The sequence below is a fragment of the Pipra filicauda genome, unplaced genomic scaffold (assembly GCF_003945595.2).
Source record: "Pipra filicauda isolate LSUMZ 115617 unplaced genomic scaffold, ASM394559v2 scaffold3_size10097308_pilon, whole genome shotgun sequence".
NCBI classification, from domain to species: domain Eukaryota; kingdom Metazoa; phylum Chordata; class Aves; order Passeriformes; family Pipridae; genus Pipra; species Pipra filicauda.
This window is the reverse complement of record NW_024104532.1, coordinates 6,066,379-6,093,662: the sequence shown is the minus strand read 5'-3', so window position 1 is coordinate 6,093,662 and position 27,284 is coordinate 6,066,379. Positions and strand designations below refer to the sequence as shown.

At 48.3% G+C, this 27,284-nt stretch overlaps 1 protein-coding gene across 2 annotated transcripts; it reads right to left on the bottom strand.

The window, feature by feature from the left end:
* Positions 1-615: 615 nt before the first annotated feature.
* On the bottom strand, positions 616-26,583 carry STK32A (serine/threonine kinase 32A). Of its 2 annotated transcripts, none has more exons than XM_039385237.1 (13): positions 26,551-26,583; positions 23,278-23,439; positions 19,353-19,408; positions 17,988-18,139; positions 16,303-16,476; positions 13,675-13,712; positions 8,694-8,783; positions 7,400-7,497; positions 5,578-5,694; positions 3,550-3,675; positions 2,427-2,555; positions 2,009-2,073; positions 616-1,748 (listed from the first exon to the last, which is right to left on the bottom strand). In XM_039385237.1, exons 2-13 carry the CDS (start codon positions 23,327-23,329, stop codon positions 1,655-1,657), a joined length of 1,191 nt encoding a protein of 396 aa, XP_039241171.1. In that variant the 5' UTR covers positions 23,330-23,439; positions 26,551-26,583; the 3' UTR covers positions 616-1,654. The 2 variants fall into 2 exon arrangements, with proteins under 2 accessions (XP_039241171.1, XP_027574456.1); XM_027718655.2 differs by lacking the exon at positions 26,551-26,583 and adding an exon at positions 25,914-26,150.
* Positions 26,584-27,284: the final 701 nt, after the last annotated feature.

Genomic DNA, 27,284 nt, shown 5'->3' with positions numbered 1-27,284 from the left:
GATGGTTGTAGAAATCTTTGGGGAATTTCTAAAGATGCGATGTTCTTACCATTTAAGTACTTAAGTTGGTTTGGGTTTTTTGACCAGCCAGTACAGAGGTATTTCTGTAGCAGCAGATTTTTTTCCCCAGGAGGAGCAGGGCTGGTTTCCTTGTCTGGGACTCCAGATAAACACACTTATGGTGTGTGGACCCCTACCTGCAGCAGAGCAAGGCGGCAATAGTGATGTGCTGTGCAGGGTACAGGGACAGCTGTTGACAGAGTCCCTCCTGATCAGGCCTTGTGCCAGACCCCCTGGAGGACTGGGCAGAGAGCAGAGGACCAATGGAAAACACTGGAGGTGCTCTGGATAGCCTCCCTGGGAATGGCAAGTCAAAAGGCAGAGAGACACGGAGCCCCCATCCCGCTCAGAAATCCTATTGATTAAAAGACAGGATGGTTGGGGAAGAGGAGGGCAAGAACACAGCAACACAAGTCAGAGTGTGCTGTGACTGAGCAGGACATGGTGACTTTCCCCTGGCAGTGACCCTACTTTGAGGGCTTCACTACCTACTTACTGCTGAACTAATTCCATCCAGACAGGATGTGTCCCTTTGGGTAAATAGGAGGCAAAGAGTTCATCACACATTCACTGTATTGCTGGGAATGGGAAAAATGTCAAAGAAGGAGGGGAAACATCAGGCCTGCCAAAGCATTTAAATAATAGCATCATTCCCAGCATTACTGCAGTAAAAACACCTTGGCCAATCTCAGTCTTGGCCAAGACCACACCAGCAGTGTGGCCATTCCTGCAAACAGTCCCTGCTTAAATCGAGTGTGATTTCAATGGTAGAGAGATTAAAAATACACATTAAAGTTTCCCTCTGGTGGCAGCAGTTTAACATGATGGTGAATGGATTTTTCAGGCATTTTTCATGCTGGAAAAGCATCTGGATTTGTCAGTGCCTGGTTGTTACCTCTTGGTGCCACATCTGTCTGCACACTCAGGCCATGCCAGTCCTGCTGAGTATGTGGAGAGGGAAAGGGACAGGAAACCTTTGCTGCCTCTTCCCAGCTAAGGAAGGAGCTCGTTGCCACTTCCAGCCCCCCATGCCCACCCTCATGGGGTGTTCACAGGAGCTGTCTGTAAGCAAAGGTCACTTTTGTCACTATGCACTGGTGGAGACCCTGCACCTGGGAGTCACCTCTTCCCCCTGGAGCAGCCCATCCATGCTGGAGTCCCACCCTCTGCAGAGCCCTCACCCACTGTGCTGTTGTGGCCCCAGCACTGCAGCTGACATGGTGGTGGCATCTCTGAGCACAGGGGGCACCAAGGGCTGTGGCACCGGCCAGCCAAGCTGGAAGGGTGGATACTGTCTCATCCATCGTCACATGGTCACGTTCCTGCCATCAGGAAAGGCAGCATAATAGGATCTGAGTCTAACTGACTGTGGACAGTTGCAAGGCAGCACCCACAGCCTCTCCTCCCACACCCAGGACCCTCTGGCTGTGAGGTGGCAGGCTGAGGGGGTGGGTGCCCCAACTCCCCCTGGTGCCCTGGGCTACTGGCAGGGTCCCGGCAGCAGAGGACGAGTCCACGGTCCGACATGGTGACGATGTGTGGGTGGGCAAGCCCCAGCCCCACGGGGAGGTCTCCTGCAGGGGCCGTGCTGCTCTCAGAGGTTGTTGTTCTGGTTGTCCTCCCTGTACGTGCCTCCGCTTTTTGTCAGTGGTGTGGTCTCCTGGATGCTGTCGTGGTGGTGTCTCACCCTTGGGGACAGAGAAGGACAGCTGAGCTGTGGGGGGGGGCCCAGGCAGAGCCAAGACCCTGCAGCAGTGCAGCTGCCTGGGAGCACCCCACTCCCTGGTCCTCTATGCCCCCTCAAAACTGGGGCCCCATAGCCCCAAACCCCTTGCCAGCCCTAAACCCCCCCAGCTTTAGACCCTCCCTCAGCCCTGGGCCCCCCAAACCTGTAAAAGGCTTTGGCAAGGGCCAGAGCCTCTTTTTCTGCCTCTGGATCAGAACTTACTTTTCTCTGTTAAAAACAATGAAGTCCCTCTGGAGCATCTCCAGGTGCTTCTGGATGTGGCTGGCCTTTCACATTGGAATGGAAAAATAAAAGAGATGGGAAATAAATTCACAGCTGACACAGAAAGGCATTGCAAGGGCAATTTCAAGGAGACACAGCAATATCTTTAGACACAGAGCATCTTTAGCCCTGCAGTGGGGAGAATGGCATTAAGGCTCTCCTCTCACACTAAGCCAGTGCATAAACATTCTGCCTTCAACCACAGGGAAGACGCGGGAGAGTTTTAGGAATAAAGTTGGTCATGAGGGAAAAAAATGTTCTGTTCAACCAGTTTGCTGTGGTCTTGCTAGATGGCAGTCATCTTCCGTGGAAAATGAGAGACATCCTTGACCACATGGTTGTACCTGCTTGCTCTCACCTGGGAGGAATTGCTTTTGCTGGTGCCTTTCTCCTTCTTAGCCAAGCGCTTTTTTTTTTTGTGAAGAGGTTTGGATTCCAGAATCATTTCTTCCAGTTCAAAGGTTGGGTCACAGTTTAGTCTGCCTTTCTGGAGGGGAGAGAGAGAGGCAACCATAAGTGGTCAGAACCTGTCTTGAGAAGTCTCTCATGAACTGGACTGTGCCTGAGAGCTGAATTTTGTAAAAGGATGCACTAATTACAGCTGCACATGCAGCCAGAGCAACTGCTGTACTCCTGCCATACTCTGTCAGTCCCTTCAGCCAGAGGGCATATTCAAGTGTGACAGTGGCTCTTTTTGTGCTCCTGCTTCTACTCTGCCCTTTGGTGGCTTCAGAGTGGCAATGAGGATGAGGACGGTGTCCTGGCTGGGATGTGCCTCCTTAGAGTAGCACAGCAGCCTGCAGAACTGGTCTTAAAGCAATACAGAATCACACCCACAGGGGGGAAAATACATATAGTTAACAAATATTCACAGTTTACCCCAACTTCTACGTGGCTGAAAACCACACACAGCAGCATTCAGACTGTTCTCCATAAGTATAATGTTACTTGTGTGCTGTTTTAATCCAATTAAAAAAGGCTCAGAAACACTAATCTAGTGTATGTGCTATTTACTGTGAACAATGAGCTTGTTAGGGCAGGCATTACAGGAGGAAACAGTTCCCATAAGATGATGGGTGATCCCCAGGCTGCTGCTGAGCCCATTCTGGTGCACTGGGTGTTTGGATGTTGGGAGCAGCATTGTCCAGAGCACGGCTCACAGGCACTGCCCACATGTTCCATCCCACATGGACCCATAGCCCAGAGCCTGTAACACCAGTTCTGCACCCAAAAATTCCAGGAACACTGTAAACAGAGCAGATCAGTTTCGGGGCACCCATACTGCAGTCATCCCCCATTACTCTTCATTACACCCACAGGGAAGTGGCAGCCCTGCCCTGGTCTTCCTTTTCCCCTTGTGACACCTGATGCTCCAGTGGAAGTTTGTCAGAACGTCCCATGTCCCAGTGCCAGGTGTGAGGACAGGCTGTGGCATGTGACGCTCAGGCACATCGGGAACATTTACACTCAAACAGCCTTACCGTGGGAATGAATTCTGGCATTATCCTTTTCTGGAGAACAGCATCCCAGTTCACATCAGACAGATACGGGAAGGCCTGGATGTCCTTCAGCTGAGAAAAACGTTTCTCGGGATTCAGCTCAAGCAACTGCGGGGAGAGTTAAAGGGAAGAGATGAGACCATCCCCACGGGGCACACGCTCCATGGAGTGGGGCTGAGGACAAGTGGCACTGCAAGGGACAAGGGACACTGCATCAACACTGGCACTTGGACCGGTGCCTCTCTGCTGCTCTGGCTCGCAGTCCCTTCACCAGGGTATGCGACAGGCTCACAAGCTTTAACTCCATTTATTCCTATTTTTATGAACAACTTTTATCCGCATTGAAGAAGCGGGCATTGAGGCAGTACAGTGGCATTAAACAATTTGTCCAAGGTTAAAAATAACCATTTGGAACGGGGAGTTAAACTCAGGCCTTTGTGTTCTGCATTTAACACTGTATCAGTAAAACCCCCCGTTTTCTCACTCTACTAATGGAATATTCTTATTCCAGTGTGAAAGCCATGCCTTCACACTGTTTATTTTCAGCATTTTTTAACATTGCTGTAGGAATTACTTGTGTGGAAGGAGAGGGTTGAAGTTTGTCTCTGTTCAAGGCTTATACATTGCATAATCTCCTGAGAACATGCAGATCAAAAATGCAGGAGGAAAACCAGGTGATCCAAACCCTCCAGGGAGGGTGTGGATACGGTGACCCCCCCCAGCCCTCCTCATGCTGATGTGCAGCTGGGCACACAGCAGTGTCCCCACCGCCCAGGTCCCCCTGGGCTCCAGCCCAGCACCAGTGCTGTGGCTCTGCAATGACAAACATCTGCCTCAGACGTTAATAAATACAAAACTCCACAGGGGATGGTTGAGCCAGGAAGGAGCCGCAGTCGGCCTCATATATAATACGTCTGGCTGTTAAACCAGATGCAAAGGGGCACCGGGCAATTTAAATAATTGTGACATTGCATTATTTATTCACAAGGGAACCTCCATGGCTTGCAGCATGCCGTGGTTCCAGGGAAAAACTTTCAGCATAGAAACACAGAGGACATCTGCAGTAAATATCCCTGTATTACTGTTAGGCTCAATGAAATATTGGCTTCATTGAATTTTAAGCAAATGGAAATATTCTTCAATTTTCTTCCTGGAAAATAGGCTGTGATTCTGTCTCAGCAAAGAATTGATGACCTCTTTTCATAAAAATGTTTCGGAGTATTTCATTAGAAATGACAGAATACTTACACATACTATTTGGGAAAAAAAATAGATGAAAGCTTCATTAAGTACTACTTTACTGCCTACACTTATTTGAAAATTAGAAAACCATTTACATACTTTCTGAAAATGTGCTTCCAGTGCTGCTTTGCAGAGGTCAGTGCTCAGCTTTGCTGCCGCTGTGTGCAGACAGCATCTGACACTGTCAAGCTAGTCTTGTTTATTGAAGCTGTGGCTTCGCTTCAGATGGGATTTCAGCTTCAAAATTATTCCAGTAATGATTTTGAAGCAATTCAAGATTTTAGGGGTCATTACAGCATAGGAAGCTCTATTGGAATAAAATTGCAGTGGTGCATAAATCACGTGACATCAAAGGATTTCAACAGCATCAGCACTTCCTACAAATATTTTCCATCTTGGAACAAACGTTTTTTTGAGGATTAAAAAAATATAATTTTTTTTGCTGAACTTATTGACACATATATCAGTATCTGCTTCTAACCTAGGTCATTCCAGAGCACTGGAGGACACTCTGGAAGCAAAGGCTACCGTGTCCTCAGAGGAGATGCAGCAGCAGCCGCCACGTGCACCAGCTCGGGACACAGCACTGCTCGCTGCCATCACCTCCTGCAGCTGAGCACCAAACGCTGGCATTTATTACACGGTGCCACCCAAATGTCACTGACACCAGCCTGGACACTGTTTGCAAGGACTCCCCTCCCCGTGCACTGTGAGTGGCAGGAGAACTGCGCACACCCCGGCCCCTCGCCCGCCCCGCGGCCACCTCACCTTCTTGATCAGCGACACCATGTCCGGGGACCAGGCGGCGGGGTACATCACCTTGGCTGTCCTGAACACGTGGGCGATTTCGTTCGTGGAAGTGTTGGAGCGAATGTGATACGGCCTCTGTGGGAAACGCCACAAGGAAAGCACCTGAATTTATCTGCTTTTTTTCCAGGACTCCTTGGGAAATCTGTTTAAGAGCGTTGCACAGTCTCTCTGTCCAGTCCCCAGCCTCCCGTGGGACATTTCTCTCTGCGTGACCGCGGCTCAGTTGAAATAAACAAAATGTCAGCAAGATCTATGCTAATAACTGGACATTTAACAGCAGGACAGGCAGGAGCAAAGCCCAGAAGTCAGAGTTAAAACCAGCATGGGTTTGCTCAGCCTTATCAGCGTTTGTATCTTACAAGACTGTGATACAGAGTGCTGTGGTTAGAGCATTCCTGATATTCCCTGTAAAATGTGCCAGTGTTTTCAGTTCTTCACTCACGCTGGGGACAATGCCAGCGAAAAGGAGCTGGATGTCTCCTACTGATCAAATTAGCTCAGAAAAAGATGACCCAGGAAGGGTAACCAGCCCCGGGTGGGTGTCAGGCTGCAGGATGACTGTCCCTTTACAACAATACTGCTGCCTTACCCCGAGGGACACCTTACGATGGCGGGCTGTTTTCATTTGGAAAGTTTTGATTACCAGATTTTTACCTTATGTTGGGGGGAGGAGAGGGGGCGTTAAAGACACATTTAAAAAATAGTGGCTATAAACAGCGAGATCAGATCAGGTGCAGTGTGCTTGACGTGTGCCGACACTAGATGGACCTCAAGGCCTCCCTTCACTTCCCCCGCGCAGCAGCCACCCAGGTGCCACCATCTCACCACGACTGTGCCATCAGGTGTCAGCATGCAAAGGCATCTCTGCTCCTGCCCTTGGAAACAGTGCCATCGACTCTAAAACCGATGTGATGCGCAGTCCAGACATTCATTTAGCATTATAAATGGAAAGCTCAAATATTACATTAAGATGTTTACAGGGATGTGGCTTCAGTTACCTCAGAGGTCAGGTAGCCACATCCCCTCCATGTCTGCTAACATGATCCCTCACAATTTGAGACACACAGATTCATCTGAAAAATCTCTTAATCAAAACATTTTTAAGGCATTCTGCAAAGACTTATGATAGAGTTTTTAAAAACATGTTTTGCATACTCATACTGAAAGAAGTTTCAGAGCCTCACAAGATTTTAAACATTCTACTTTAAATTACATTCTCCTTTTGTTTTGAAGAATGTAATTTTTAAAATGTTGTCCCATTTTTTACACATTACTTCCAAAATACTGATGTATTTGTCTGTCTACAAGGCCCCCAATCTTATCTATGATCTTATCTGTATCAGCAGCAGAGCTCTGCTGGCACAGTCAGGGATTGGGCTTTATCCATCATTTGCTCCAGCTGCTCAGTCTGATTACAACAGCAATGAGATTTTCTTTCAAGTTTCCTTTTTTCCCTTGCAGGATGGGAGCTCCAGGTAAAGGACATTGCAGCCCAAACCTCAGGAGCTGTTGCTTGTTTGCCTTGTCCTGCTTATGCCAACCCAGAGGCCCTGAGCTGGAGCAGGGAACCACCACCACAGGATGTTCTGTATTGCAGCAGCTTCTCTGAGCTCTTGGCCATCACAGGAGCCATGGTAGACATGTAGTCTCTGCTTCCTATGCTGTAATAACCTCTAAAATCTTGACTTTGGCTTGTCCCTCTCATGCCTGCTACAAAGCATTAACATTCCCAACAGTGTCCCAAGGACAGAGCCGGCCGGGCCGGGAGCCCCACACGTACCCGGGTCCTGAGCAGCTCGTAGGCAGTGACTCCCAGTGACCACCAGTCCACGGCAAAGGAGTAGCCAGTGGGTTTTGTGGAGTTAAACATTTCAGGTGCTGTGAAATACAGGGAAAAGAAAGTTTGCCTTGCTGCAATCCCAAGTGGCAACGAGCAACACAGAGTGCCTGACCCACGCCCCCCTCCTTTGCTGCCGTGCTCCTGCGCCAGCGGCACCCAGCAGCCCCACAGGCCCCTGCACATGAACCTCTCAGTGCTTCTCTGCCCCCAAAGCCCAAAAGGAACGAATTCCTTTTACTGACAGAGGAGTTGCCCATCATCCATAGTAAACAGGCTCCAGGAAGCCTCTGTGCCCCAGCAGCGCTCGGCAGATCTGCACTTTGGGAAGCTGCTCCCATCCCACTCATCTCTTTGTTCATATTTAAAGCAGTTCAATCTGGCAGAGCCCACATCCAGTCTCAACCATCAATGAAAGCAGCTCTCTGGGAACATTAATATGCAGCGTAAATGCAGATGTGGTGCCAACTGCACCCTTGGCAGGGAAAAACAAATTTTAACTGAAGGAAGCCTGAGAGCCACAGCTTTTAATGGAGAGCCGGGGGGGAGGCACTGACTGAAATGTTCTTTCTTAGCCAATAAATTTCCCTTTTGAGAGTAAGGAAAAAAAAATACTTCAAAATTTTTGTACAAGCTGGGAGGCAAGAACTGATCTAAAACCAACAAAACAAGGAGCAATGCTTTTTTACAGCCACTCACTTGGCCTGAACATGGAGTAACACTAGTTTTTAAAGCAGCCATTTTATATAAAAATTCAGATTATTACTAGTGATGCAGCTGCATAAGTCTTGTGCTGATGTACTAAGGGACCAAATACAAACCTTTGTGCTTCATTTTCCCTTCTCAAGGGTAGCAGGAGCACTTCATCATCACTACACAGCGTGACTGCTGCTTGTAAAATGCTCGGGGATCTCAGGGGTGCAACCATCTTAGTTTATAATCAAACCCATGCTGTACAGTGTGGCATCATGGCACTAAAATCCATGTTTGCAGTGTACTCGAGTCCATCTGCATTTAGGATTTGCAGAGGGATACAGTGCACGTTCCCCAGCTGCACTGAGGCATTCCCTGTCCCTGCCCCGTAGCCCCTCTCCGGGGTGCTCCTTATTTCAAACCAGCATGTATATTTTGGCACAGACAAGGAAGAAAAGAGTCCAAACCCCCATCAAAAAGGACTTCACCCGTGTCCCACCATAAAATGGTAATTCAAGAAGGTTTAACTGGCGTTGGTTCTCACCCATGTAGGGCTTTGTGCCAGCGATGGTGGTGACGTGGATCTCCTTCGTCAGCATCGTGGCGATGTTGAAATCGGTGATGTGCACGTGTCCTGAAAGAGAGAGGTTAACATGTAACAGGATTGGCTTTAGTCTCACACGAGAAACAGCTCTGAATCAGAAACATGAAGTAAAATACTCCATGGAAAGTAGCTTCCAGCAAAAAAAATATTCTGGTGGGAGAACTGATAGAAAATATTTCAGCTTGCAGGCTGCTTGCAGTTGTGTCTTATTACTTCAAATATCCCCTTATTTTCCCTTTGGGGAGCAAAAAAATGAGAGTTCTCCAAGAAGTAATTTAGCGATGATTGTTTTGAGTCTTCATAAATTTGAGGGGAAGAGAACTGAACTTTTCTCACAGAAAAAATTCCACTATGCTTTAAAAAATAATAATAAAAAAAAAATCCCTGATGTTTGGCTTTCTAGTTGCTTTCCATTTGGTGTTCCAGGTACTAAGCACTCCCTCCATTTGCCTCCAGTGTGGAACCAAGCACCTTTGGCAGCCAGCAAAACAGCCTTGCACAAAAATCCAAACATCACGAAACCCCCTTGGGGCAGGAATGGGCTCTGCTGCCACGGCTATAATATGCACAACTGCTGCCTTTGAATCGAAAAGGAAATAAAAGAGGTGGATGTGATCCGCAGGGGGATGAGAAAGGCAATGCTCCCACCTAGCTCCTGCCTGTGCTTTTACTTGTCTTTTTTGGTTTTTTTAGGCACTCAATTTATTATTCCCCATTCACTGTCGGGGAGCAGAGCAGCCCCACATGGACATACAGGTGATCAGACCTGGCTGGCTGCACTGAAGAGAATCTCTCTGAAACTCGTGGGTTAGTTCAGCCCAGTTCTCCGGATCAAACACAGGCAGGCTCCGCTTCCCCCCCTCCTTCATCTCCTCCTCAGGCACTGAGGCTGCTCACCCCGACAAAGGTGAGCTCATTATCAACACATCAGCTGTTCTGTTTCCTGTGTTTTGCAGCCTTATTGCCCCCTCGGCAGTAACAGAGGGGAGCTGGATTGCTGCTGTTTTCTCTAACCACAGAGATCGAAGTAAAGTGGCTTTTGCTGATAGAGATGCTGTGACAACACCTTCCTCAGCCATTAGCTTCAAACAGCTAGAAATCCACTGCTGCTCTAGTTCACGAGTTAAAGCAAAATATCACCTTTATAGGTCTAGAAGTTGATGCTGTAGCAATGAACTCCTGTTTTCTTGTCTGGATACTGTGAGCATTTAGGTAAATATTTACAACTGTGCCTATATATCTGTTCTGTGAGAGCAGTGATACAAGTTGCCTGCTGCAAATACCTGATCTAGCTGGGGAAATGTGGAGAGTAAAAGCAGAACTTGTGATTTCACCTGAAACCTCTGTATCATGCCCATGCCCTGGTGAGTTGTGGCACTGCTGCAAGAGCACAAACCAGGCATTGGCACTCTCCCCTCACACAGTTCCCAACAGACCTACAGAGCACGTGTTCCTCCCTGCTGCTCACACCATCCACAGGCACTCACTCCCCCAGCCTGCCCACTAAAGAGCAGCATCACATCACTGGGGAGCACTTGGGAGAAAGAATGACATCCAACTGCCCTGTCTGGATACATCCCCTGCATCCTTGTGCTGTTTTTCCTTTCAACTCCAGCTCTCACTCCACTTTGCGGGGAGCTGTTTTCATAAATATGAATCATAAAGGCTTATTAGGAATTTGATATTCCAAGCACAAACATGCCTTCCTCTGGATCCATCTTTTAAATTATTCACTTCAAACAAATCACAAGTTTTATAAACTAGCCCACTTGAGAAATGACCAAATCCAGCCAGTGAGGCTGAGGAAGGGGCTCAGGGCAGTGTGACAAGGCTGAACAGTTATGGCAGTGTTACAGACCAGGGTGGGAGCTACTGGGGCCCATGAGGGATGTACTGGGGGTTGCTGCTGAGCTTTAGGGTCGAACCTTAAGGCTTGTGTTTTCCTCATTCTCATCATCTCTAATTGCAGGCAGTTCTGAACCAGCACAGCCAGAGCTGCTCTTGGGCACCACATGGCTCCTTCCCCAAACCTGAAACTGGCACTGCCAGACCAATCCTTGGGTTTGCCTTAAGGCAAACAATTTTCTTATTGCATTCAGCACTTCTGTTACTTCATAATTCCTTCACCTTTCTAGAACATATTTTGTGCAAAAAATACAAGGCTTCTGCAGATTCAACTAAGAAAACATTTTAAAGGATATGAAATTAGAGTCCCCAGGAGCTGTGGATCGTGGAGGCTCTTGGATAGGTTGTGCCCTAACTTTCTCACCTGAGATGAGGGAGCAAACATGCCATGCCTGCACTGGCATAACTCACCCATTGCAGCACTGCCCTAGAGAACCTTCTGGCAGCAGTACAAGAAAGGATCCTGAGCACAGCCATTACAGGGCTCTTGCAAAAAACCTCTGTTTTACCAGAGATAAAACTGAGCCTTTCTTCAATTTTATTAGACAAATGACCTGGTCAAAAACTCCTGATGAATTAGCCACAATTCCCAGAAATTGCCATCTGTTATATCCGTTCATTCCCAGGTGAGCTGTGCTGTCACTGAGCCAAATTGATAGAAGTGTCTTTAAAGGAGGAAATCACTTTGTGCTTGGAATGACTGCTGGAGGTGTCACTTGCTGGGGATTTTTTCCCTGGAGGACCTGATCCTAATCTCTGATGTTGAACAATGGCTCTTTCATTGCACAGAAAGTTATTTGCCTGATATTCCACTTTATAATTCCTTGTCTGAAATTGATATGTCACCAACCAGGGTGACAGAGGCGAAAGTGGGAGGTGTGTGTCAGGTCCGTGACAGTGTCAGCACAACACATTTCGACCAACATGTGGCATAATGAAAGGCATTAAAAACTGAACCCAGCCTCCTGCACCAAGATCAGGTGATGTGCACGAGGGCTCCTATAGCCTCCTTGGCCATTAACACCCACAAAAAGGGTGCTGGGGTCTGTAACAGAACGGGAGGCCTTTCCAAACTTAAATCTGAAACGCGAAGGAATCAAAGCTGTAAAGGAACTTTACAGCCCATGGGAGATGGGCCAAAGGGCAGAGTTAGGGGACAAAAGGAATCTAAAAAATGAAGGACTGAAGTCTGATTGCTGAAGGTCTTCAGGTACTTCATATTCTTGGGGAACTGGTCCCAGTCAAGAACATCACAAAAAATTTAATGTTAGCTAATTGCATCTATTTTGTGATCCCAGTTGTGAAAGTGGGATGGTGATGGGAGAGGAGAGAGAATGGGGAGCTGCAGCTCTGCACCACAGGGAAGGAGATACTGAAAAACAACCATGATCATCTAGGCTAAATATAGATAAACATGCAGCTACAATAACAGCTACTCTGGGGACAAGAAAAAATTGAACTCTGTGTGTGACCAAAGCTTTCTGTATGCCTCAGAGGACCTTTGCTGCCATGGATGAAGAAAAGGAATACTACAAGTCACAGAGAGAAGGACACTGGAGTCAAGGGTATGTCCCCAGAAAAAAACTGAAACCTCTGCAAAACACAGGTGAAACATTGCGGTGAACAGGGAGCAGGCTCAAAACTCCTCCTGAATTGCAGTGTCATTATAGAAGTTTGCAGGTTGCATCCTTCTGGGCTGAATGCAACTGCAGAGATGAGCAGAGTTTTTTGTCCATTTTTTTCCCCTCTTTGAGGAGCACTGACCTACGTTCCCACGGCCACAGAGATCCCAGCTCCTCTTGGGGGACTGTGTCACCCCAGTCTGAGGGGCACAGGGGTTCTGGGGAGTGTCTGCCAGCGAGGGCTGACCAAAGACAGCCTTGCACAGGGAGCCCCAGCAGTGCTGGCAGAGCAGGTCCCCAGCACATCAGTGAGGTCAGTGTTCTCCACGGTCTGAGCATGGGATAACAGCCAGAGAAGGACCAAGTGAGGCAGGACAGAGGCTCCAGCCCCTGGAGGCAAAGCTGCTTTGCTTCCAGCTCCTAAATAAATAATCAGCCAGTGCTCTGAACTTAGAGGTTGTATGCAAACAGATCAAGCCTGGGCTCGGTGCTGCCAGGCAACCCTGGTCACACACATGGTCATGCAGAGCCAGGTGATGCCTCCCTTGGGAGATGCAGCATCTGAAGTGATAACAGATTCAGATGTGCCTCTTCCCTGTACTGACTTTTTCTCTTCAAGCCCCTTACTGTAGCTGCTAATTAAGATTTCTCACAAGTCAGTTACATGGATTTTTCAAAAAATATAAGATGACAAAGTATTTCTCTAATGAGTTACAAGCTATTAAATATCAGGCAACTCTTCACTGTGAGAGGTTTGCTGGGGAAAAAAATGTGACTACAGAGTCATGCAATAATATAGTCAAGGGTTTTGCTGAGAAACACTACTGGAAAACTGATAGCAACATCTATAACATACTCAGCCCCAAATCCCCTTTGGAGCTCCCACCCAATACCAAGTGCTCAAGGAAAAGCAAAATACCCGAATAAAGATTATCTGTTGCACCATAATTCATTCTGTTTGTGAACACACACTACACAAACCCTGCAGTGACACGAGTATTACTCTTCAAACAATGCATTTTGAGTAAGTTTTAAGCAAGAGCCAAGAAAGTGTTAAAATCAGCAACTGACCCCGAGCAGCACCAACGTGAGGTCCCTGCCAGCGCCTTGTAGGGTCATCATCAGGTCAGTCAGCCAAAAGAGTTGTGGGTTAAACACTGAGGCAACCCTAAAAGCAGCATTAGAGGGTGCCCAGTGCCCAGAGGTATGAGACACTGCCACTCAAAAAGCAAGTGAAGCACAAAAGGATGAGATGGTGCCACTCCCAGCTGGGCTGAGGGAAAGACAGCAACACTAAATGAGGGCACCAGCGAGCACTGAGACTGCAGCTTGGGTCTCCTGTCTCTGCCTCTGCTTTTACACATACACGTGACAACAAAGCACCCGGCACTTACCGTGCTCATCCAGTAAAATGTTGTCGGGCTTGATGTCTCTGAGAAAAAAAGCAGAGAAGCAGAGACAGCCATTAGCCTAGAGAAGTGACAGGAAACACGGCTGCAGGCACTTCAGGAAAGCCCAGGCTCTGGGACACGCTGGCAGAGACACCGTGCCCTCAGAGCCTCAAAGCTTCTCAGCTCTGATGTTCCTGTTTGATTTAGGCATGAGACAGTGACTAATCAAACAGCAGCAGTGGGTACAGAGCCAGGGCTGTGAAGGCTGCAGGGGTTTGGGTGAGCAGCACTCAGGTGAGTCCACCCACAGTTAAGTTAGAGCTTCTTTTTACCATTTTCCTCCTGTTACTTCTCAATCTGTTTCAATACTGCGTTGAGAATGGTTACCCATTCACTCAGTACAAATTAAATTATTTTAACATCTTTGGTCTAGAAACAAGCATGTTCTCCACAGGTTTTGTTCCTGAGTAAAAAAGCCCCACAAAATAATACCTATAGCAACGCTGCAGGGAAACGCTTTCACCAAAGGGAGGAAATGCACACCTGAGACACTGATACACCCATTGTGTCCACCTGAGTGACTTTACAAGCTATTACCTGTCTTTAATGAGCTCATTACACCGGCCCCCATTGAGTGCCTGCCCAGCTGATGCCATTCAGTGCCCCAGGGAGAAGGTCCCAGCCACAGGGCAGGCAACAGCTACAGTGACCCTGTGCCAGCTGCTGCTCCCCACAAGGGCCAGGGTTCTAAGGGAAGAAATGAGCAGGTTTAGGATTTTATCTTTGAAAATTCGATCCCTAAGATACAGTTTAAGTTCACCAAGCCACCTGGAATCAGGAAAACACAATATACCTAATTGTCATGTAATAGCTTACAGCTCTCTGGCCTCCTGTCACCCAAACTACTTCCAGTGGATTATAAACACCAGTTACCTTCCTGGTGCCATCCCCATCACACAGGTAAACACAGAAACAGGCATCAGGAGCAGAGCATGGGGCTGTGCCAGGTAAGTGGCTGGTTCTCCCCATAAGCACAGCAGAACTGTTTCCAATTATTTTTTTAATTATTAATTTCTAATGTGGCTTTTTCTGATTTCCCTCAGTTTGTCATACAGCCTCTGGAATTACACCAGCACAGTAAGATCATTCTCAGGATGCAAAGGATGACCAGGGATAATGCTGACTACTGTTTATTTGTGTATTTCTTTTTTATAAACTGGTTATACCATTTCCTAAACTAAAATATATTAATATTTCCTATTCTTTTACATCTAGGTGTGAAATAATTCCAGCCTGGGTTTGCTGTCTCTGCACAGCTTTGTTCAGCCACACGAAGCCACTGCTTCCCTGTCTCCTGATGTTCCCAATTACAGCTGTTGCAGTGTAATTGACTCAGTTGAGTCACTTTATCTATCTCATATTGTCCCACTGGGTTACAGTGTTAATTAAACAACTTTCATTACAGTGTTAATTAAATAACTTCCAAATTTTACAGCCTGCCATACGTGTTTTGTTGTTCTTGATTCACCTTAAACACATGCAGCTGCACGAAGTGCACACCACAGCTTCACATTCACATTGGGGCAGAGATCCACGCAGGTTTGGCACAGAATAAGCAGTACAAAAGAGGAGACCCCTGAGAAGGTGGGAATTGTTCCCAGGGTCTGGCCCCGACCTAAGTAGAGCAGAACCACTCTGGGGTCTCATGGCTGTGGGGGCAGGTGAGGGGTTGTTCCTCCCTCACACCCCAGGTATGGCAGCCAGACACTGTGGACAGGAACAGGAGTTCATCCTCCCCAGCCCCTCCCCAGAGTGTGCCTTCCCTACCAACAACCAGGACCATTTCAGTTTTACACTCTGTGCCATGCTTAATTCTTGCACTGCACAAGAAAACTCCTCTGGAGTGATATTTATAAATGAGGCGATCTTCTCCCTGCCTTTATCGACCTTCATAGTCCCTCCCTGCTCATCCTCCCTGACAGCAGCTACTTGGTCAAACCCGTGGGTGCCCAGGGTTGTGCTGCCCATGACACCAGCAGGAGAGAGCTGCATGTCCATCCCTCCACAGCCAAACCCTGCTTCCCAGCCAGGGGAAAGCTCTTCCTCCTCTGCTTCTCTGCAGGTCTTCAAAGGTGTGGCAAGAGCTCACACACATTTTTTCATTGTCCATGAGAAATCTTGGTACCCAAATCCTAGAAAGGAATTTACCTCACAGAGAAAAAAAGCTGTGTTTGGGCCCGTTCCTCATATTTTGGTGGGGTACAGAGAGGGGGACAAAGGGAGGCACCTCCAAGTGTGAACACAGGGGAGTTGTGAGTGCTGACACCTACCCTCCCTGGACCACGACAAATATTAATGAGCTACAGCTAATTAAACCTATTAGAGACAGCTTTTTGCAGGATCAGCAGAATATGCTATTTCACAGCTACCCCAGAGGGAGAAATCAGATGCTCTCTGCTGTATATGAAATGCTTTTCTTGGGGAAGCCTTGTGTTTCACATGAAAGCAAACGTACGTGGGAGAATATTTTGTTTAGTATTTAAGCTTCTATTTGTCGTTTCACATCAGAGAGGAACAAGCCTTCCCCCAGTGCAGCCTGTGGCCATCAGCCCTCCCGAGGTCCCAGCTGACCTGTGGATGATGTGCCTGCTCTGCAGGTAGTCGAGGGCCAGCACCAGCTCGCAGATGAAGAGTTTCACTGTGCCCTCTTGGAACCGCACGTTTTGTTGGAGGTGGTAACGCAGGTCCCCTCCAAGCAGCAGGTCAACAACCATGAACATATCCTCTTCATCCTGGAAGGAGTACCTGAAAGAGCACACACATGGTTCAGGGATGGCAGCACTGAAAAACAACAGATCATAAAGTGACGTGGTACTTCTGGGAATACTCATCATTTCTCACAACTTTTTCACTTGAGAAATAATAATTTCATAATCTTCCCGTGCTCTGTTTCCCACTGTGACTAAAATCCTATGGTCACATTTGTGATGACGATAATTTAGCCTCAGATCCATAACAGAGTCAGAGCAGACTGTTTGAACAACTCCAGATGGACGTTCTGCCTTCTCTGAGCACCTGTGGGAAGTGACTACAGGAGCAACACAGAGGAGCCCTGGCCCAGCACAGCTCTGCCCAGACCCTCTGGTCTCGCTGTCGGGTGCCAGCTCTCCCAGCAGCAGTCTGTCCATGAACCCACGTGCTCAGCACAACAGGGGTGCAGCTGCTCTCTGCCAGCCCTCTGTGAGTGACCTTATTTGATGGAGTGTTTACCCAGTGTCCCTCTGAGAGGGGCAGACTACCAGCTATGAGCCCTTTCCTCATGGATTTTTCCTTACCAACACACCAACTGCCTGATGGGATGAACAGCACCACAAACCACACCACAGGCCACTCAAAGCTTATAGTCTGTGTATCACTCGGAGTGCAGGAAAGCCACAGGAATGGTAAAGGCATTCTGAGGCCAGGGAAGGCATGGCAAGAACAGGGACACTTGCATGGTTTGTTCCCTACAGGTCTGTACATATGCACACGCTGGTCAGTTCTCAGCTGCTGAGTGAGCTTTGCCTGGAACTGTGTGTTCAAGTAGGAAAGCAAAGTATGGAGATATGACCTGGGAGGTGTGGCTGCACCTTTTCCACTCATACCAACACTGAATGGCAGCTGCAGCAAAATCCCAAGGGTTCACCAAACAGTACCCAGGTTACAGAGGATTTCAAAAAGGAACAGTAATTCAAAGATTTGTGATCTTCAATGTGTTTTAGCCTCATTTCTTGTGTTTAGCATCGATAAGTTCTACTTTATTCTAAAATTAAATCCAATTTTCAATAAATGTGATTACCTACCACCCCAAAGGACTCCTATACCTACAGGATATTAGCCACTTTATCACATGGTATATGAGCTCACACCACTTGGAATGTTACTGGTGTCCTAATAAAATTAAGAAGAACGCAGTGCCAAGGGACACTCTGCAAAGAGCCCTGCTTGGCCATCGATCCTGTACTGCTGCTGGGACCTGCTGTTGCTGCAAAGAGCACCATTAAATACAGGTGGGTTATGGTGATGGGCAATATCTGCCAGGGGGGCACTGCAAGGGGACACATGAATAAGCTTTCTTGTGCTGTCTGGGGGGACAAGGGAGATAGATAACTGCTTGTTTCATTAAACAGGATTCCCCTGAAACCAGAGCCCTGGTGAGCAGAACACACCAGCTGGTCCCAGGACAGGCTTGCAGCAGACTAGGGGGGGTCTGGTGTCAAAGGTGTCTGTAACTGACTGTGCTGACTGGAACAGTGAGCCAAGGAACCACCTCTTACCATAAATTAACCAAGAAGGGGTGTTCCAGGCCCTGCATAATCTGCAGCTCCTTGAAAACATTTCTGACTTCATTACGCTCCACACACTTCTGTTTGTTCATGTATTTCATGGCGTACATCTTCTTGGTGTCGGTCTTTTGCACCACGCAGACCTAGGAGAGCAAATCAGGGGATAAATCAGAGATGATTTGTCAGCTAATTTTGGCTGGTAAAACCCAATGACACAAGTGTTCTCCAGTGGCTTTGGCAGAGTCCACACTGCCAAGGCACAACTCCGTGCACTGATGCTGCAACACTGGACCTTGCCCAGGAATTTCTTGCCTAGTTTTCACCTGAAGAGAAATTTTGTGGGGAAGGTGAGCAGAATGAATTTATCACCACAAGATGGGAGATAGGGAATGGCACAGAAGTCAACATTTAATTTAATATCACTCACTAATAATGGTCATGTCCATCCCTCCCACACTAGTTACTGCTGGGGAGAGCCCCCTCCACCACAGAACTACAGTTCGGTCATGGGGAGCAGCACCTGATCCTCACCTTCCTGGGAAGTGTCACTCAGCTCACAGTGAATCCTGAGCTTTGTTTTAGGGATACTGGGCTTTGAATTGTAACTTTTCTTATATGTCCCCAAATCTAGAAAGAAACATCGCTTCAAGGCAAGCCTCCGAGCCTGTGAGAGTGCACAATGAAACAGGCCAGTGGCTCGGATTTGTTTACACAACAGTTTATGAGGTTGGGATGAATTTGCAAGTTTCAGTCAAACTTTTTTTTTTTTTTTCCTCCAGATAAATCTCTTTGTCTCTTTGTCTGAGATTTTTGTTGCCCTCTGCACCCAAGACACATCCCACTTCTGGCATCAGGGTGCCTTTATGTGAAGAGGCAAATGACCTTCTGCCAGCCTATACAAGTGGCAAATTCCACAACAGCATAAAAATAAAATGCATGACCGAAACTTGATGCTTAATAACAAACACTGTGTCTCACAGAGAAATATTTAACATATTAAAAAACCTGCCAGGCTTTCATATTGATTGTAGATGTTTATTAAATATGCATCATGATGTTCAGTGTTGATTTGCTGGGAAATCTTAGGAAATGCTAATTCAGAAACGTAACGAAATTCCATTCATTTGATTGATCAATTTCTCATTTTAATCTCCTGTAATATAATTTGTGGGTACAGAATGGATGAGGAATCGAGCTCTGAATCCTTCCTGATTACCAGGAGTTGAAGCTCAGGTCAAGGCTCACTGACAATGCAGGGCTTTGGTTCTGTGCTGTCATGCAAGCCTCCAGTTCACCCACTTCCACCCAGTTACACCTCCAGCTGTCCACACAGTGATTAGGTCCCAAAACACTCACTTTTCCAAAGCTGCCCTTCCCAATAGCTCGCAAAATCTCAAAATGGTCGAAGGTAACTGCAAGAAAGAGGAAATATTTCAGTATTAAATGGCTGAGCAAACACTTGATGATATCACATTATTTCTATTTTTCCTCCATATGAGCTGAGAAAAATGAGGGATACCCCAGCAACACTCTGTTTCTTTTGGAGATTTGGGTGTTATTTAAACTTGGCATTTAACAGGGATTTTTTTCATTCCAGCTCAGCTGCAAAGGGAAATTCCCTGGGTCAGACTCTGTCAATGGTAGATCAGGCAGAGAACCACCAAGCTGATGTTCTCACTCTGCCCTCCTGCCCTACCTGTTAGAGATATCAGCCTCATCTTGCTCCTGCTGAGAACAAATGCAAAGCTTAGTCCATGAAACCCTTATACCTCATGAAAACATTGCCATTACCTTTTCAGGTAGGATGGCACAGTCTAACCAAAGCAAAGTTTAAGGTGACCAGCTACAGCACTTGGAAGGAACACGAGCTTTCAGGCACAGATGCCCTTTCTCAAACCCAGAACAGCTGCAAATATCAGAGTAAATCCAAGCTGATGATGACTGAGTTTAACTGGACCTGTTTGCCAGCGAGACCATCAGAGAGAAGGGTACCTGCAGAACAAAAAGGGAGGGTGAAGATGCTTATCACCTGCAGGGGAAGATGAGAGAGGTGCCTGCTGCAGAGAGAGGTCAGCTTCAGTAGCCCTGTGCTGTGCCACAGCCTCAGCTGTGGGGAGAGGGGGATCTCTGGTCCCCAGCACTGGGACCCCACATGGGGCTCTGCAGAGCAGGGCAGACCATGGCATTAACAGCTGGGCATTAACATCTGGAACGGCTGCAAATCCAGAGGAGTTAGACCAGCAGCCAGTTTTTGCATGTCCACCCCCTGTATCTCTATTGTCCTTTACAGGAATGCTTTCATGAACATGTTCACACCCTCTTCCTCCTTGTTATTTAATGTTGATGTTTTCATTAACATTTTAAACACAGGCCTATAACTGAGCTGGGTGTAAAAAAGCTAAGTTGCATACTTCATTTAAGACTCTCAAACTAGGTACAGGCAAATTTTAACCTTTTCCTGGTTTAGCCTTCCTACCATCCCGCTCCTGAAGAGCACTGAAGTTTGTGGTGTCCAAGTCGGGAACCAAACACATGCTGTTCATTCTGAATCACAGCTACAGAATTGACAAGCCACATTTCCCTGCCTGATGGCATCTAAAACAAAGAAAAAGACAAAGCTTTTGCCCTTCAGAGAAAAAACTCATGTGCTCTGCCAACTCAGACAAACAGTGTTTAGGAGATGCAAAGGAAGATAATACAATTGCCATAAAGAAGTAACTGAGGTATAATCATGAAACACTATTTTGTAAGCAGGGATCATATTTCTAAACTGAGGTTCAAGGAACAATATTTATATTAAAAAGTACAGATCCCAACCAGCCACAAAAAACATCCTTAACAAAGATCAGTCAACCCTGCCAAAGTCCCCAGGGTCATCTGCCAAGGAAAATCAGTGCTTCAGGAGCTCAGGTCCCCCCGACCCTGTTGCCCACCCCAGCACAGCAAGCACAGCACCACAGAGTCTGTTACAACTCCCCTTCCTTTTCTCACTGCAATTTCTCCCATTTTCATCATAGTCTCTCCCTCCCTTTCTCCTCCTCTGCTCTGCAGCCTCAGGAAAACAAGTACTGCCACTCAGTGATCATGCCAGTCCCTCTGTACTGGAGAGTGGGACGTGGTGCAGACCCAGGCAGAGGATGATGCTGATGCTCTGTTCAGTCCAAGGGTGATTTAAACTCAGAGCAGCTGCTGGTGGGCTGGAGAGGGCACCAGCAAAGGACCATGGAATGATGTGTGTCCTTCTGACCCACCACTGTCCTCACCTACTATCTATTTCTGGTTTATTTTCCACCAAATTTAGTGGGGAGAACACCAGGCTGCCACCCCCTTGGATTCTTCCCACGCCCTTCAGCACAGGAACAGCGCAAAAAAAATCTGGCTTTTCACATGGTCTCATCCTGACTATGCCAGGAGTCAGATCACTTTGTAGCCCTGAACCTTCTGTCTGATTATTACATTTTCTTTTCAGCTCACTTGCTTATTATCCACAATTATCAGAGGAAATGCTGAGAGAAAAAATAATACTGTCACCCTGCTTCAGCTGAAGGCAAACGAAGCCCTTCAAAAAGTTCAAATAAAAATCATGGTGCCACAGAAAAGAGTGAAATTATAGCAACAGCAATTTGGGAAAATATGCAAGAGTCATTAGGATTGGCACTGGAGCACCCATACCACTTGTGCTGTTCCACCCACCCTCACTGGTCCCAAAGGAAAAGTCTCCCTGTGGCACAGCCACAGAGGTGGGACTGGTCCCCACTGCCCACAGCCCGGGGGAGGGACCTGCCCGTGCCATGGAACACTGTGCTGCTTCCTGCTGTACCCAGCAGCTCTTACTTAACTACAATTTAAGTTGAAATTAGAGTAAGGACAAGATTGTGACGTCTAAGGTGATATAGCCTGTGGTCACTGATTTGCAAGATAATGGAAAATTCCATAGAGGACATCTCCGTTTCAGCCTGATTTCTCTTCCCTCAGTATAATAAAACACAACAAATTAGAGAAAAAAATGTGCTACCACTTTTTAAATTTAGGTAGGGCCATGGAAGCAGAACTGCACTGGTCTGGAAGCTGCATCAGTGTGGAAGGGTGGCCCTGAGCCCACTGAAGCCCAACAGACTGACACTGAACCACCCAAGATGGTCAGGACGGGGCCTTTCCTGGCATTGCTGTGTTTCTGTTGCAGGAGTTAGTGCTGCATGAATCACGTCAAACCCAGAGAGACACCCAGCAGAGACCAGCCACCTCAGGGAAAATCCCACAGCCAGGGCACATCACCCCGAGGAAGGTGGTCAGGAACAGAAGTGCTCATCATCCCGAGCAAGCACAAGTGGTTGTTCATTAGAGATGCCAAAACTGAGCATTGAGATGCACCAGGAATAAAATCTCCAGGAAAACTTTACAGCACTGATTTCTTTTGCACTACAGCAACTGGGAAAAAATATGAAAAACAAAGAAAACTTGCAAGCAGTTACATTAATAAATTGGAAAGCGCAGCTGGTTTAGCCAAACAGCCACAGACCTGCAGTGGCACCATGGGGCACGTTGGACAAGAGTTGATGGGGTATCCAGGTCCTTGCATATTTTACTTTTAATTATATGTATTTGTATTTATCTACAGATGCATTTTGTTGTTGTACCTAGGTAAAAGCCCATATGGCAGTCAGCAAGCTGACTCATGCAACAGCAAATATATTTATGGAGCAATCTTTTAATGACTGCCTCTGTAATCTTGGCAGCACAGGGACCCTGGCCTTCAATACTGCTCCAAGCAGTACTTTTCCAACCCTCCTTTTCCAGCTGACCTAGGCTGCAGGCTTGGCCTCCCCATGCCTGTGGGCAGCACTGCCCAGATGGGCAGCTATCAGGAACACCCATGGGAACACTCATTGCTCAAGCCACCTTCCCACCACATTTCCTACCGGTCCTCCACATGCTGGGACCTCCAGAACAAACCTCCCCAGCCTCCAGAGCAGCAGTGTTTTGTCCCTGCCTTTGCGTGCCAGGGACACCTCAACACCAAAGCTCTGCTGACAGTCCTGCTCCCAGAGCCAGCTGCTGCGAGGGGAGGCAAAAGGACCCCAAAAAACAGATTACAGCTCTGCAGGGACTATGGGCACACTGCTGCTGCTGGTGCTGCTGCTGCTGACCTCCACACACCCCTGCTGACCCAGAGCTCCCGGGCATTTTGCAGCCCCAGGATGGGCACTGCCCACAACCCTCACAGTCACAGTCTGCACCGAGGACTCTGCAGTCCAGCAGAACAAACAGGAAAAGCTCTTACCATCCTCGTTCCCACTGAAGGGTGGTGACTTGCTGGAGGTGTTTGCCCCCATGGTGTGCTCAGCCCAGGCTCAGTGCTCCCCACTCCTCTGGTTCCACTCAGCCCTGGGACGGTGCTACTGCGGGTCAATCCCAGCAGAACTCAGCAATGTCCTAGTGCATCCTGGAGAGGGCAGGAGGCAAAAATTCACCATCACTCAGGATGAAGAAGCATTTAGAGCTTGCAAAATTCTCACTAGAGGTTCACTGCTCTGAGGGAAACGCTGAGTGTCAGGGAAAAAGCACATTACAATGGAGTTTATTAGGGAAACCAGTAACACCATAACCTTGTAACCCAGACCAGGACTGCTGCCCACTATGGGAAGGGTAGAAACAGATCAGCAGACCCAAAGATCCGAGGATCTGGCTCGTGTTTGCTATATTATCCAACACATATTTTGTAGCTTCAGTGATGACTAATTGTAGTGAGGGCAATATCCAAAATAAATGGACATAGTGACTTGGCTAGACAAAAATCAAAAAGCACTTTTGACTGCTGAGGTCACATGGGACAGTAAAAGCTATAGAAGAAGAAATTCAAAGTGTCAACCTTTTGGTCTAAGCTGTTACATAGGTCTTTCATTTGGGACAAAATCATACCTTTCTGGGCTTTTTTATTGAAAAGATTCCATGTAAAATCAAGGTGCAGTTATCACGCAAGTTCTTAAAAAATTTTTTTCATATATGAGCTATGAACAAAAAAGTAAACCTGATTTCTGGCTTGGTGCTGGCTGCAGTGGCTGGCTTTCCTCTCCCATTGCAAAGGAACAGCTGTCATTAGCAGACAGCACAGGTTTCAGTTTTCCCTGACACGTATGGGAACACTGGAGTGTAGCACTCTGTAGAGTTCAGTGACAGCTGAGAGAGTCTGAATGCTCTCCATAGGGTACAGCAGCCACCTTACATCTGAAGCATTTACATGCAAAGCACCTTTATTTGCCTGGTTTTGATAATAACATCCCTTTGACATACGAGTTTATTTCTCGTTGGAAGTACAAAGCCCTAAAAGAATAAAATGAGGGAGTAACAGTGCATCAGGATCTGGACTGTGTCCAACCCGGAGCATTTTCCAGGGCATCTGTTCGTTCATGGAATATTTTCTCAGATCTACACTATGAAAACACCTACTAAGTAGCTTCACTTTTTTACTTTGAAAGTAACAAAATCACGTTATTGAACCAGAAAAGGGAGGAATCATAAAATATATGTCAGAGAAAAGAGAATTACAGGGAACTGGGGCTGCCATGGGATGCTGTGGGTTCCCACATCAGCACACTCAGCTCCTTCTCTCATGCTAAGGAAAATAAAATCTTGATTTCCCATCTCAGAACTGAAACAAGATCCAACAATAAAACAAATGAAGCAGCAAACGTTTACGATCCCTATCAGTGCCTCTGAAAGGAACAGTCTGAGCCTTCAGTTTCAAACAAAGCCACTCCAGCACCTCTTTTCAAGCCCCAAAACTTACTCTTCAGAGGAAAAAACAGACCTTCAGATGCAACAGCCATAAATCAGGTTCCCATGCCACTGTTTCTACACCCTGGTGATCTGACTGATGTCAGCCAAGCTCAGACACCCAAGGAAACTCCCTTGTACAGCAGTCTGGAGCTGAATTTATTATTGAAAATACATGAATACGTACAAGCTCCGAGGAGGGAGTGCAGGTATTCCTTGAAGTTAAGCTAATCTGAGTACTAATTACAATCATTTGCATCTTTACAAAGTGTACCTGGGGTACGGTAATGATACATCCTTTACTCTTTCACGTTGCAAAGTCACAAAATTATTAAAATAATTACTTTTCCTCGGGCCAAGAGTACTAATGCTTCCACTCTAACATCATGCTCGAGTCGGACCCTCGTTGTTCCCGGGGTCTCGTCAGCGAGCATCTTACAGGCGTGAAGGCAGCCGGGCGATCCCGGCCCCCAGCCCCGGAGATGAACGCAAACCCAAAGCAAAGCAGAGGAATGCAGCCACCTGCGCGGTTTGCACTCGCACCGCGAGCAGGGTGTGCTCTGAGAGGAAGGGAGCGCAGCGGGACTGAGGGAAGGGCTGGACGTGCACCTGGAGGACGAGCAGCAGCCGCATTCCCCTTGGTGGGGACTGCTGAGCCCCTGGAAGAGGACCACGATCTCCGAGGGTTCACAGACAACTTCTCCCACCCCCTCTGCGCTGCCCGAGCACCGCTCGGGGGGAAGCTGCGGCTCTGCCGAGCGGCTGGGACTGAACGGTGACACAGCCAGGAGGGACATCACCCTGCGCTGCGGTCCCAGGGAAACCAACGACCCTCAACTCCCCCGCGGGCACAACGGCGCTCGGGAAGGACGAGAGCAGGTGCCGTGGGTGTCACCATCAGTGCCATGGGTGTCACCATCAGTGCCATGGCTGTCGTCTGCGGTTCTCCTCGCCGCAGCCCGGTCCCTGGCAGCGCGAACCCCGGCCCGTAACACGCTGCGGGCAGCGGCGGAGCTGCCGCCGGCGGGCACCGCACGTCCCGAGCCGCCGCCAGCAGCGAGCGATCGCCCCCACTGCCCAGCCCCGCCGCCGGGGCAGCGGATCAGAGCCCGGGTCCGGAGAGCACAGCCGGGGAGAGCCTACCTGGGGAGAGCGGAGCGCGGGGTCCGCGGCGGGACCGAGCAGCCGGCGGGCAGGAGGAGAGGAGCCGGGAGCGGAGGAGCCCCGAGCGGAGGAGCCGGGAGCAGAAGAGCGGAGCAGCCGAGGAAGAGGAGCAGCCCCGCCGTCGCCCGCCCGTCCGCCCGCGGGGTCCCGGCCGGACCCCCTTCGGCTGCGGGAGGAGCTGCGGCAGCGCGGGCGGGACACGCGGGACCGCGCCACGGACACGCCACGGACACGCCACCACCCCCGCGCCGCCAGAACCTGTCCCCGTCCCCGTCCCCGCCCTGCGGCGGGTAAGGACGGTTCCCCCGATTAGCCCACCGCCAGAACCACCCTGCCGCCCTCGCTCCTGGCTTATCCTCCTCGAGCCTCGTGCCGTGACTTTTATCGCTTTTGGAAAGGGGAGGGCCGGGCTCTGCCCTCCGTGCCCAGGTGCGCACACCCCCCCCACACCCACCCGCCTCGAGCAGAGCAGGGTCCCATTCGAGCCCGGCCCCGGTCACTCTGATTTTGTAAAGCTGAGTCCCGGGCTCACGGCACCTTCCCTGCCCGACCGCACTCCCAAAGAAAGGGTCCCATAAGAAGAGACACACCACATTTCCCACCCCATTGTCCGTACTGTTCGAACATCGGCTTCTCTTCTCTCATTCCTAAGTGCCAGGAGCAGGCTCAGACTCCCGGGGTTTCAAGGGAGAGCAGTCCTTGTCCCAGAGCAGACAGAAGTCAGAGCAATTATCCAGCTTTAGCCATACTCTTGTATTACTTAGAGAAGAACCAACGAGCTGAAACACGGCTTGGACTCCCCTAAAACTATCTAAACCAAATCAAATTATCTGAAAAATAAACCCATGGACTGCAGAGGGAGAAAGAAGCTGGATTCCTGCAGAGCTGGGCCAGGGGACACCCATCCTCAGCACCCAGCCCCGAGGTGAGGACACATACCAGGGCTCTGGGGACAGGTGTGTTGGGACCCCAGCTCCTGTCCTGGGAGACAACCTGCACAGCCCTACAGCAAGGATGGGGATCCAGCAGTTACCACACAGAAATCAAGTAACAAAGTGGTTTACCCATCTGTGGTGGATAGGATAACAGATTCGTGCTGCAGATAAATGGTTAGTGATTTATCTACAGTTCCAGCATCGTGGGAGGCCCAAGATTCCCTTCCCTACCTTTCAGAGGTTCCACCTGTGGTCTTCTGCATGCCCAAAGCAGCTTTTCCTAAATGGACTAAAATTGGCTGGACTGAAGATCCTTTCTATTTGATCTTTCACAGTAGTGGTTTAAATGAAATTTGAAATTTTTTTGCCGTAAGTCATTAGAATTTTTTTCTAAACATTATTCTTCCAATTTTAT

Coding starts and splice junctions, on each gene's coding strand:
- STK32A (XM_039385237.1), bottom strand. CDS start 23,329: ATGGGGGCAAACACCTCCAGCAAGTCACCACCCTTCAGTGGGAACGAG. Junction 8,784..13,674: donor CATTTTACTGGATGAGCACG/GTAAGTGCCGGG, acceptor TCTCTCTTTCAG/GACACGTGCACATCACCGAT. Junction 2,074..2,426: donor GCAAAAGCAATTCCTCCCAG/GTGAGAGCAAGC, acceptor CCAATGTGAAAG/GCCAGCCACATCCAGAAGCA.